Genomic DNA, 12,793 nt, shown 5'->3' with positions numbered 1-12,793 from the left:
AAAACCCTTAATGTTGCCTCATTTCAACTCCTTATCCTCATTTTTAAACGGTTTAGTTTAGAAGCTGGAGCTCAGACGAGTATGTGTGTGACCTGGATTATGCTGTCTAGAGTAAATTCTAAGAGGAATTTTGCCAGCGGGGTTAGTTAACCATTGGAACACCTCTTATGTGATAGTCTTGTCCCTTGAAACTTTCTAAAATGTGTACAACTGGAAATAATGGATTACACAGATAATAATGGGTGAAATCAGGTGGCTCTGTTTATGCAGAAGAGACAGACCACTTGATGGTAACTAACCTCTCTTGGTACATTAGTTGTGAATAAATCTTTGAATCCACCCGCTCCTGTGACGTGCTGAAGTCAAAGTGAGATACATAATAAATTCTATAGCTGTAGCAGAAATAAGAGGTAGCTTATCTGTATGTCCCCTTGCTATTCCATTGAAATATGTGTCTCGTCATCTGGCAGCGTTCATCCCAAATCCATAGTAACCAAATGGAAATGAGGGGCTCACTGGCTTCTTTTTTATATATATATATTTATATTTATATCTATAAAGCGCCTATCACCATATTGATAAACATTCTTTGGAACCACTCTGACGGCAGAGGTAAAATGGAGTGAAATGGCTTGATACCACCTCTGTCTTCCCTTGCCATAGCTCCACCCTTCAGTTCCTTTTGCTCTGCCTCACTGGCTCAGCTCTAGCAGCTTGGTTCTTCCTAATGAGTCCCAGCAGTCATAAATGGCTAGTCATGCTCCCAGTCCTATTCATTAGTTTTCTCCCTTGTGCCAGAGAAATCCTGGCCTTCAGGTTCATGATTTAGGAAGGGAAGAGGCTGAGCTCACTTTACTGGCACTGACAGCTGAATGAACTCCTTCCAGTGACATGCCGTCACTGTCATTTACCCCTTGGAAGGCCTGTCGTGTGGGATGCTATTGATACCGAATGGGAAATGGATTCCAGTTGCTGGCAGGAACAAACATAGGTATGTGTGTGCGTGGAGTCATCTGCAAGCTCTTGCTCTGTGTCCAGGGCATAGGTTTTGCATGAATCAATAAACATCTCTTGTTCCCTCTTTCCTAGCAAGGACTATCTGACCATAGGAGCAAGGTGGGAAGGATTAGGTGTTTATACAATAAAATTAAGCAGAGCTCTGCATAAGTACTCCTTTGTGTCCCTGAAACAGGCTCCTTCTTTCACACACAGCTCCTATTCGTCTTGGAGGTTTGTTATGCTGATAAACTTGGCATGTGATGACTATTTATAGCAGAAAGCAGAGAGCTGCTATGTTTTGGAAAATCCTCCAGTGTTCCTGAAGGTCCCTGCCTGGTTTGTGCGAGTGGATATTCTTGGCTCTTGATTTCACCAGCTAGTGTGAGCATTTGCAGTCAGCAACAATGCCTGCAAGAAGCCTTTGGGCTCATTTTTCTTGGCAGTGATGTTTTTTTCATTAGATCAGCTTTGAAGCTGTTGGGGGCAAAGTTACAGAGCAGCTGGAGGAGGGAACCTAGACAGTGAAGTCTACGTGCATGCAATGTTGATGTATCTGTGCTAATGAAAGGGAGCGGGAAATGTGTGTGGGGGGAGGCAGCCCTGCATCCTTTAACTTGTGTCCTGTGGCTGGGACCTGCATCAGACAAGTGACATCACACACCTTTGGGAAACACCTTTTAACACCCCTGTGTACAAGAAGGGATGAAAGATTTTAAGTCTGTATTAAAAAGTAAAGTAGTGGGGGAAAAAAACCAGAACAAGCTGTTGTGTCCCACTGATTTTCAGTTCTTCCCTGATTACAACATGAGTTACTTTTTTAGAGTCTGTTATGTTGAACTTTTGACCCATCCTAATTTAACATATTTTCAGGACCTTTTATGAAACAGGCTGCTGTCTAATAGGTCACACTGTTAAATTATCTTCTACTTGAATGGAAGGTATTAAAGAATAGCTCTTACCTTTTAGATCCACTCCTGGCCTAAAATTGAATGCACTTTCCAGTGTAGGCAGACTTTGATCCCCATAGGCTCATCGCTGGTGCTTGTACTCTGATCAGAAGAGGCAGACAGGAATATCTTTTCTTCTGCTTTGCTGGATAAAGGAGGAAGATATTCCACCTTCTGTAGAAGTGGGATTGTTACACAGTGTAAGGGGAGAATAGGAACTGACTATGTGGCTCACATTTTATCACAGCCTTGTTTGAACTCACAGTTAGACAAACAGCAGCTGAATACGTATAATCCAGTCTTGAAAAATTTCTCGATGGAGAATAAAAACTTTCAACAGAGGAAAATCTGGAGTGCATCAAGGCAGTTTGCAGGAACACTTGCTTTTAACAAATACGGGAGCAGTTGGTATGAGATCCCTTTCCTGGGAGCCTGTATATCTGATGCTGACTCATTGTTCTCCTACACTTCAGGCACTGAGCAGATGTTTTCTCATGGGACAGCTGACATCGTCCTTGAGGCCTGCACAGACTTCTGGGACGGTACCGATATCTACCCCCTCTCTGGCTCTGACAGGTGGGCAGCTTTGTCGTTCGGTGCATTCATGAGCTGCAGATAAATTGCATGGGGAACTTGGTCATTCTTTGTTAAAATTCCCTTTACTTCTTTGTTAAAATTCCCTTGTTAAGCTATTTAATAGAAGTTTCAAGTAGGTTATGAACATGAGCCATCTCTGCTTATAATTAATTGTTGTAATTATAGCAGTGTAAGAGATTAGATAGCAACAAGCAATAGGTTGGTCTCTAAGACTAAGCCACTTCTTACTCTATTTGTTAACATATCAGCCTCTTATAAGTGGACTCTGACTATACTACGTAGTAGGACCGTGAATTATAATCGGGTCATATGCTGGTGGCAGAGAATTTTTTTTTTGTAGTTCAAGACAAATGCTTTGTCTTACATGAAATGCAAAGTGCTCAATTCTACCTGCTGTTTACAGCTTCAAAGCAGTCCACCACAATGCATCACACCCTTTTAGCCCTGCTGCTATGTCTGACAGTGTCTGTTGTGTTTTTATCTGTAGGCTAAATTTCTGTTCCTGCTAGCCAAGAAGACCAGTAATGTTTAGTTTCATTGAACATTGTTCTTCTAAGTCTACTTATCCTTAGGTGTAAGAATACTCCCCCTGGTCCTTTTTGGAATATTTATCATCTTAGAAGCCAATGAAAAATCCCATGTATAATCTGTTACCTTTGTGAGTTCAACATAGAGAAGGAACTTTACACTATTCCAATGACTGAATATTGACTAAACGGAGACTTCACATACAGCTCCCAGGACCCAAACTCTGGAATAGTATAGGAGAAAAGCCTGTTACTGTAACTATCTCTGCCACAGATAACTATTGTCAGAGCTGTCAGTTCCTTCCCTGGTGTTTATCTCCCTACAGATAAATTCTCTCTGATGAGTTAAGCTTCTGCTGTCATGCGGTGAACTTCCTTGGAGTCATCTGGCAGCCATACAGAACATATTATATTAATAAGTATATTCAAAGAGTACTGTGTTCATACTCATCAATCTGTCTGATGAGCAGAAACATTCACCACTGCCCCTGTTGGAATACGTGGGTTTTGTTGCCCTGTAGTGCCTGCAGCTTAGAGAATGCAGAAACAGCAAGGAAAGGCTTTTTCAGAATCTCTGACCACTCCTCGTGGAATACATTTTTCCAAATACCCAACTGGTGATTTCTACACTGAACTACAGTGTATGTTGTCAGAAATGTGGCACGTTTCTGCTAACTTTGTCTGGTTTTTGTCTCTTCCACATAGGAAGAAGGTCTTAGATTTCTACCAGCGAGCCTGCCTCTCAGGATACTGTTCTGCCTTTGCATACAAGCCAATGCATTGTGCCTTGTCCTCCCAACTCAATGGCAAGTGCATAGAACTGGTGCAGGTCCCTGGGCAGAGTGCTATCTTCACATGCTGTGATCTTCCTGGGACAACCCCCATCAAACAGAGCAGTCGGAGGAATAGCTGGAGCTCAGATGGTACGTGTCCTCTGTGCTGCCTATAGTAAGGGCTGCTGCTGGGCCAGGTGCTTGCTTTCTGATCAGTCTAGTGCTGCAAGAACATTGTTATTCAGAGTAGCAGATGGAAATTGAGAACTAAGGGTTTCTGAAGTAGATGTAATTCCAGAGGAAGTAATGATGTAGCAGCTGGTAAGTATGTTTCTAGTTAAGTTATTAAAGTTTGCAGAGAAATTCTTCTACTTGTGGAAAGTCTGTTTCTTAAAGCAGGCAGCTGAGAGTCAAGACTTTTGGGTATTTCAATACTTGGTTTGCTATTTGTCTGATTTTTATGGAAATCACGTATGTTGGGTTTTTCAAAAGAATTAAATGAATGGTGGTATGCAACTATTCTCCCTTGATGGATTTTGTTGCTGTGCTGAAGGAACTGATTCCCACTAGGTGAACTGTACATCTCCTCCAGAACAGCAGTGGAAACTGAGAAATAAGCACATACCATTACATAGCCTCCAGGATGCCCTTTTAGAAAACCAGTGTCAGTCTCTTTCTGCCTTGGTCTCCCATTCTGTAAAATGTGAGTAGTAAGGTTTCCAACAGCTGGGAGGCAGTTGTGACTGAGTGTTTTCAAAACACCTTTCAGTCCCACCTGTGGCAAGCTTTGTAATTATGTGAAGTGTTTTATTATTTTGTTCCTCATGCTGCTGCAGCTTGCATTCACCACAGGCTGATCTGGTGATGGCAAAGGAACCCTGTCAGAGACCCTTTGCAGGCCCATTGGGAGTGTCTTCAATGTCACTGGAGGGAACATGATCCTTTACGTCAGCCCCTCATACTCTGATGCTGCTCTGCCTCAGCCAGACTCGCCATGTTGTTTAAGCACAGTACAATGTGTTTAAAATGCACATGTGAACATTATGCAGCATACATCCTTTACCTTTCTGCCCCAGTTCCTTGTGACTGATCCCTGTCTTCTGTTTTGTCTCTTTCCTTTCCGTGCCTGCTGTTTCACGTTCGTATTCTTGGTCGCGTATGTGGGGATGTCCTGAAACCGCTTCTGTGATTGGGTATGCTGGGACAAATGGATGTCTCTTCATCTTTCCTCCTGTATGTCTGTGTGTGTATCTGCATGTTTCTGTGTATCTGGGTACTATGTCCTTGGGTGTTATCTTTGTGGCCTCTCCCACCACCTGTGCTGTTGTCTGATGCACATGTGGTCCCTTGTGTCTCAATGTGATTGCGTGTTGTTTGCATGCCTGAAGAAGGGATTGGGGAAGTGATGGAGAAGGAAGACTGTATCCAGGCTCTGAGCGGACAGATCTTCATGGGAATGGTCTCATCTCAGTATCAGGCCCGTCTTGACATTGTCCGCCTCATTGATGGATTGGTCAATGCCTGCATTCGTTTTGTCTACTTCTCCCTGGAAGATGAGCTCAAAAGCAAGGTAAGCTGTCTTTGCTGAACCCCCTGAACTTGCATGTCTCCTGGTTGTCTGACTGGACAGTTTAGCTCCAGTGCAATCTAAGGTTAATCTGATTCAGCTGGTTAGTGGGTCCAGAAGGTACCTACACTCCAATATGGCATTGGTCTGCAGTACTCTGGCCTGAACAGCTACACTAAAATCTTTTGTCTGCTCACCTACAGGTGTTTGCTGAGAAGATGGGTCTTGAGACTGGCTGGAATTGCCACATATCTTTAACGCCCAATGGTGATGTGCCTGGCTCAGAGATTCCTCCCTCTAGCCCCAGCCATGCTGGCTCTCTGCACGATGACCTACATCAGGGTGAGAGAACTGCACCTAAGCCATTTTGAATGCCACATGTTTCCTGGATGGTTCTTTGAAAACGCATTCATAGGTTCCTTTGTCCTCACCAGATATCTGATCCTTCAGAGCTTTGAGCACAAAACTGGATGGGCCTGAGGGGTGTGTGTGTGTGTCAGCGAGAGTGCCTTACATTTATAGCCTTTCTACCCAGTCAGTACTGCAGTTGTTGGAAACAAACATCCTGTGCACCAGCTGCCATGATTTTACAACTGCTCATTAGTGCTTTTGCTTCTTGCTGCGGCCTTGGTCAAGCCACTGAGGGTCTCTTGCCTGGGCGTTACTCTTTTTTTTCTTACTTCAGGTGGGATTTCTTGACTCTCTTCTTCCCCTAGAAGAGAGTCGAACAGATAAACTATCATGTCTCAAAAGAGCAGAGACTAGGCTCGCATATCTACCTCTGAGCAGATTAGTCATCTAAAAATACTGCATTTTAGATGACTGAGTGGGATCTAAGTGTTGCTAACCTAGAAAATCAGACCTCACGTTTCCTGGCTTCTGCAGCGCCGCGTGAATATACCATGTGGGTGGCAGAGGCATGTTGTGCTTACTGTTTATGCTGCTTTTCTCTGCTCCAGTTTCTCGAGATGATGTGGAGGGGCTTCTGCTGATGGAAGAGGAGGGGCACTCTGATCTCATCAGCTTTCAGCCAAGGCCAGCAGTATCACCTCATTACTCCCAGAGGGAATTCCTCTTCGAAGCAGATTGACTGGTTTGCGTTGAAACTCCTGATTTCCTCCACTCTCTTCCAGCTTGGTATCCAGAGCCTGGGAAGTTTGGGATTCTCTCAGCGTCCTGGTTTCAGCTGGGATAGAGTTAATTTTCTTCATAGTAGCTAGCATAGTGATGTATTTTGGATTTAATACTAGAAGAATGTTGATAACACACGGATGTTTTGGTTGTTGCTGGGTAGTGCTTAGACTGGCCAAGGACTTCTCAGCAATCAGCTCTGCCAGGTGCATGAGAAGCTGGGAGGGGACATGGCCAGGACAGCTGACCCAAACTGACCAAAGGGCTATTCCATACCATATGATGTCATGCTCAGTATATAAGCTGGGGAAGAAGAAGGAAGGGGGGGGACATTCGGAGTGATGGCGCTTGTCTTCCCAAGTAACCATTGCACGTGATGGGGCCCTACTTTCCTGGGGATGGCTGAACACCCGCCTGCCCATGGGAAGTGGTGAATTAATTCCTTGCTTTGCTTGCACGCGCGGCTTTTGCTTTCCCTGTTGACCTGTCTTTATCTCAACCCATGAGTCTTCTCACTTTTGCTCCTCTGATTCTCTCTCCCATCCCATTGTGGGGGGAGTGAGCGAGCAAGCGGCTGCATGGTGCTTAGTTGCCAGCCAGGGTTAAACCACGACACTCAGTTAATCACTTTTGCTGAAAGGTCTTTTCTTTGGAGGTTAGGAATGGAGATGACAACACATAGGTTAGTCTTGAGAGTCACATCTCAGTCTATCTGGGTCCCCTTCCCATGTGCTGGGCAGGGAGTGGGAACGTCCCCGAAGACAAAGAAAAGAAAGAAAAGAAAAGAAACTTTGTCTCTCCTCCAGCTGTGATCCATGGCTGGTGCTGCCCAGTAGTCAAGTGTAGGACAAGTTCTTCCTGCCTCATAAAGAACTCAGACATGCTCAGCAGACGCTACAGGAATACCAGAGAGATGCAGGTTTAAAAAAAATAAATATCTATTAGGCCTGGTTTTAGAAAGCAAGAATGCTTCCCTTGCTATGTGTTGATGTGGCTGCAGCTGAAATAGATCTCATTGCTGGGAGACAGCACATAGTCTGGCTAATTCTCCACACAGGTGAAAAGTCCTTAGAATTCTTGAGCACAGGTTTATAATCCCAGAATCGCAAGGGTTGGAAGAGACCTCGGGAGATCATCTAGCCCAACCCTCCTGCTAAAGCAGGTTCTCTTAGAGCATGTTACCCAGGACTTCATCCAGGCAGGTTTTGAATATCTCCAGAGAAGGAGACTCCACAACCCCCCTGGGCAGCCTGTTCCAGTGCTCCGCCACCCTCAGAGTAAAGAAGTTTTTCCTCATATTCAACTGAAACCTCTTACGTTTCAGTTTGTACCCATTGTCCCTTGTCCTGTCGCTGGACACCACTGCAAAGAGTTTGGCTCCATCCTCATGACTTCTACCCTTAAGATATTTGTATGTGTTGATGAGGTCCCCCCTCAGTCTTCTCTTCTTCAGGCTGAACAAGCCCAACTCTCTCATGCTGATCTTACAAAGGGTGAGCACAGACAGCTTGGCCTGTCAGTATAGAACTTCAGCAGAAGACTTTTTACAGTGGCTTGGGAAAGCCAGCTTCTGTCTGCAGGGACATCAGTTTGTGTCTGATATTGAAGCTGCATAATTCTGGGAATCATAATTCTCTTTCAGCAGTTCCCTCTGAAATACCTCTCTCACACACACACACTCCCCTGCTTAGTCTCTTCTTTCTGTTTTTCAGGCCAAACTCCCACGGGGGATCCATCAGGTGAGACCTCACCTGCAGAACATAGACAATGTGCCTTTGCTGGTGCCCCTCTTCACAGACTGCACCCCGGAGAGTAAGTGGCACAGAGCCTGGGTCTGTCCTACTACTGTTCCAGGAGTACCTTCCCCATCCAATATCTCTTGTTTATCTGGGTGTGGGCATGGATGAAGGAAAGGGGATATAGTCTGGAAATCTAGAAGGGCATTTTGATATTAATGATCCTTTACTGCTACCTGTGGGAAGCCAGGTGTTAACTTTGTTTCAATGCAGCTGTTCCCTAGCTACAGAATTGGGTAAGAACCACTCCTTTCAATTTGCATCCGTAAGAGACACAAAAGCAAACATCCAGAATGCCACTGCCTTTTTTTATTAAGCATTATCGGTGTGCTAGGAGACTTTGATCTCTGCTCGCAACTCTTGCTGCCTTATATAAATTGGAAATCACTTCCCAGAAGTGTTTTCCTCTGGCAGTTGCTGTTAACACGTTCTGCTTCTTTGCAGAGTTTCTGACTGCAGAGACCAGAAAGGACAAAATTTCTTTCTCTGAGAGATACTGTTTTATCTAAGAAAGGGGCCAAGTGCTCAGCTGGCTAATACCTGTCCAGTCTACAGTAAAAGTGCTAAGCATCATTATAATTTGGCATTTTAGGTACCTCTGGGCACAGTTTCCAGTGCCACTGAGAACCAGTTACAGCCCAGTCTGCCTAGACATTCAGTGCCCAGTAGATTTCCTCTCTCTTTTTGACAGCAGAGGCAATTCTCCCCTTCACCCAACCCCTTGCTGTGCTGCGGATCTGGGTGCATCAGTCATTTAAATAAGTTGTTTACACAGGAATCTGCAGAGAGTGGGTTTAGTTTTTCAGGGTTTGGGGTTTTTTTTTTTCTTTTTACCTAGAGCATTCTCAAAAATTCATATACAAATAGAGCACTGTCCACAGAACTATAGAAGAACAATCAGATCAAACACCAGCTTTGCTTTAGAGGCCCCAGGAGGGTGTTGATAAAAAGACTGATGAAAGCTAGAGGTAGTGGTGGGAGTGCAGGAACAGGGGCTGGCTCTGAGCACAGCTAAGTGTAGCACTGCTTTTGGAGTGGTTTGTTGTATTCCCTCTGTTTCTTTAGACTTTGAACAGTAGTGATGTGCTACTGAGCTGAATTTAGAATTGTGTATTTATTCTAGGTTTCAATTACTTAGGTTTATTTAATTTTTGCTGTTTTCTAACATGACCAATTGACGCTGAAGCCATCTGTATTCTATATCCAGGCTCTACCTACAGCTCTGGTCTGAAAGAGATGCTAGAGCTGCAAATCTCTAGGTCACAGTTCTGCAAATTGCAATTCGGTTCCTGCAAGAGGCAGGTATACAGGGCACTTGGACTGCAATTAATTAGCTATCTAATTGTGTACTTTGACTTTGGATCTCACTATACACGTCTGATGAATATCAGTTGGGGTAATTTTAAAAGTTCTGGCTGCTTGTTACCCAGACTGGAAAGGGTGTGTCTTTGTATGCAGAATGAGATAACACACTGTGTTTCTCCTTCTGTCCCTTTGCAGCCATGTGTGAGATGATAAAGATCATGCAGGAGTACGGGGAAGTGACTTGCTGTCTGGGAAGCTCTGCCAACCTGCGGAATAGCTGCCTCTTCCTGCAAAGTGATATCAGGTGGGGCAGGATCCAGAGTCCTCCAGCTGCCTTTGCCTCGAGCTTAAAAAGTGCCCAGCCATGGGTTACACCAGACCTGTGGATTGTGCAGGGTGATGCTCACAATTGCTCTGTCCATTATTAGCTGCATTTGTCTCCATAAGGGATATTTGGGTGGTATTGGATGGGATGATTACTTAGATCCCTTGACACAAATATTTCTCTCCATCTCTGAAAGTTCAGCTCTTGCATGCTGATCTACTGTGCACCAGCTGGCATTACAGATACTTCTCATTGGATGAAGAATGGAAATACCCCTCTGAATCAACCAATTTGTTGACCTGGAGCCACAGATCCAAATATGTTTGTTATTTCTGTGGGAATAACTGAAAGTCTAGGGAGCTTGATCCTAAATTCATGTCACATCTCAGGACTTCTCTACCAGCAAGGTAGATAGAAGTGGCACAGCCCAGCTTTACAAGTTGAACTGCAGTGAAACATAGTTTCTGCTCTGGGATGAGGATTTTTGCTAATGCTCCTGTGTTGTCCTTGCAGCATAGCACTGGACCCTCTCTATCCATCTCGCTGCTCCTGGGAGACTTTCGGCTATGCCACCAGCACCACCATGACTCATGTCTCTGATGAGCTCACCCCGCTGCAGCTCTCAGGGCAACTCAACAGCCTGCCTTGCTCCATGTCTTTCCGCCAAGAAGAGAGTACCAGCATCATCAGGCTTATAGAGCAGGTAAGCCAGGCGCATCCCCTCTCTAGCACTCACCCCTCTGCCTGCAGCTCACAATGAGCAAAGCCAGGAGCTGATGTGAGCATTCTTGTTGAGATGCCCACAGTAAGCTGCCAGCATTAGGCTTTGCTTGCGTCTCCTGTCCTTTGCTCAGGAAGCACAACAGAGATACTCTTCCTGCCTGGCTCTACCGGTCCAAGGTGTAGGGGATCATTTGGTATTGGTGCCTTGTGACAACAGAGCATGAATATTGTTCAGCTGGATAAAGTATAAACTTGCAGAGATCCCCAGCCAGACAGCAATGCAGTGCTAGGGAGAAGTGTTACTCCAGAAAAGCCAGGAGGTTTAGACAAATGTAGGCCTTAGCGTAAGGCCTTGGCTAAATTCTGCCTTTCCTTCACAACGTCTACCTCTAGGCAGGAGACCTTCCCCTTTGGCTTACAATTTGTCCAGATCCTCTCCCCTCCCACTTCCCCTGCAGGCCAAAAGTTCTGCCCCTGCCTGCAGATAATTGCTCCTGGCCAATAACTGCTCCATCATAGTGAGGACTCTGATGGCTTGTGCTTCCTTCCAGGCCAGGCATGCAACATATGGGATCCGCAAGTGTTTCCTCTTCCTGCTGCAGTGCCAGCTGACCTTGGTTGTCATTCAGGTGAGTCCTGGCCTGGCTGGGGACAGCAGCTAGCTCAGAGGACAGTAGTCATAGCACAGATATGGGTGGCTGCAGTGGGGCAGCCTTGCAAGAGAGGAAGGTGGCCTTCAGTCAGGTTTACACATCATGTTTGGGGAAGTTAGAGGTGGAGACTCTGAGCTCAGCCTAGATTGCCCCTTCTCCCTGACCCTCCCATAAAGGTTTCTTTCCAACCCCTTTTTCCCTGGAGAAAAGCATCCCCTGCAGCACCTCCCCCCACAACCTGGAACATGTGGAGAGGCTGTACAGTGGAAGCCTGGTTACCAGCTCATTCCACTGTTTTGGGGGAGGATGGTGGCATCTTGGGTAACAATATTTTCCTAGCACTGCTCACACTCTTCACTTCGGATTGTTCCTGTCTAGTTCCTCTCCTGCCTGGTGCAGCTGCCCCCCATCCTCAGTACCACAGACATTGTGTGGCTCTCCTGTTTCTGCTACCCCCTGCTCAGGTGAGTCTATCAGACAGGGGATGCACCTCCCACCCGCAGGATGCACAGACCAGTCCCCCTGCCTCACTGTGTCATGTTAAAAGAAAGCTGACATTACCCACAGCATGCTAAGAAGCATAATAATAATCCTTGGATTATTTCAAGCACCTGCTTTGACAAGGTTCTTGGAGACACAGATAGGAGCATTTGTGTACTGCTGTGTTAGCCCTACCTGCTGTCTGACAGCTGCTATTATCTTGTGGCTTGAACCTCCAGCTGAAAATCATCTTCTAATCCTGATACTGTTACACTGGCTGGCGCATGATGGAGAGCCTAGGGTATCAGGCAGAGGCCAAAGTACCATGGGTGGGTTTTTTCCCCCATCACACATTTGGAGGTCACCTCTCTCCCTGTCTGCCCCTGCCATGAATGACCCCTTTTACAGCATATGCTTAAGGCAATGGCCAGATGAATGCCAATGCTCCAAGCAGTCTGAGGAGGTTATTTGGGTTCAAATGTTAGACACAAAACCAGCAATACTTCTGGTGCATGAACTTGTTGCTGAGAGACTGACTTACCTTTCTCCAGCATCTCACTCCTGGGCAAGCCTCCCCACAGCTCCATCATGACCATGGCAACAGGAAAAAACTTGACTTCCATTCCCAAGAAGGTAAGTGGTCCATCAGATTAAAGTTGTTCACACATTTTTCTCTTCTACTTTGTCCCAGTGTTGATGCATAGCTGAGGCCCTGTGCCTTCTCCACTCCAGTGATAAATTGGTCCATGGCATGAGCTGTGCTATCCAAAAGCCTGCCATGGACAGGAGGGGAATCCCTTAGTGCCAGCATACCCACAAGGGCAAATCCACAGTGCAGCATCTCATCTGTACTACAGCTTGTCTTTTGCAGCCACTGATTCCCTGATGGTTCATGCCAGGAAGGTTGGGCCAGTGACATGCCCTTGTCATCCTCCTGCCTCTCCCTTATTCACAGACTCAGCATTACTTC

The 12,793-nt window shown here is 45.7% G+C and overlaps 1 protein-coding gene across 1 annotated transcript in view; it reads left to right on the top strand.

Moving 5' to 3' along the window:
- The window catches only part of TMEM94 (transmembrane protein 94), a 45,170-nt gene that overhangs the window by 26,725 nt on the left and 5,652 nt on the right, over nucleotides 1-12,793 (top strand). The window contains 12 exon segments of the mRNA XM_035893309.1: nucleotides 2,420-2,522; nucleotides 3,776-3,993; nucleotides 5,232-5,413; nucleotides 5,614-5,752; nucleotides 6,370-6,452; nucleotides 8,233-8,353; nucleotides 9,838-9,946; nucleotides 10,481-10,670; nucleotides 11,242-11,319; nucleotides 11,722-11,807; nucleotides 12,375-12,456; nucleotides 12,779-12,793. The exon segment at nucleotides 12,779-12,793 is cut by the window's right edge and continues 15 nt beyond it. Of these exon segments, the coding sequence (XP_035749202.1) occupies nucleotides 2,420-2,522; nucleotides 3,776-3,993; nucleotides 5,232-5,413; nucleotides 5,614-5,752; nucleotides 6,370-6,452; nucleotides 8,233-8,353; nucleotides 9,838-9,946; nucleotides 10,481-10,670; nucleotides 11,242-11,319; nucleotides 11,722-11,807; nucleotides 12,375-12,456; nucleotides 12,779-12,793 (1,406 nt within the window).

This window comes from Egretta garzetta, unplaced genomic scaffold (assembly GCF_000687185.1).
Source record: "Egretta garzetta isolate BGI_Z169 unplaced genomic scaffold, ASM68718v1 scaffold34, whole genome shotgun sequence".
NCBI lineage: Eukaryota > Metazoa > Chordata > Aves > Pelecaniformes > Ardeidae > Egretta > Egretta garzetta.
This window is presented reverse-complemented; position numbering and strand designations above follow the sequence as displayed.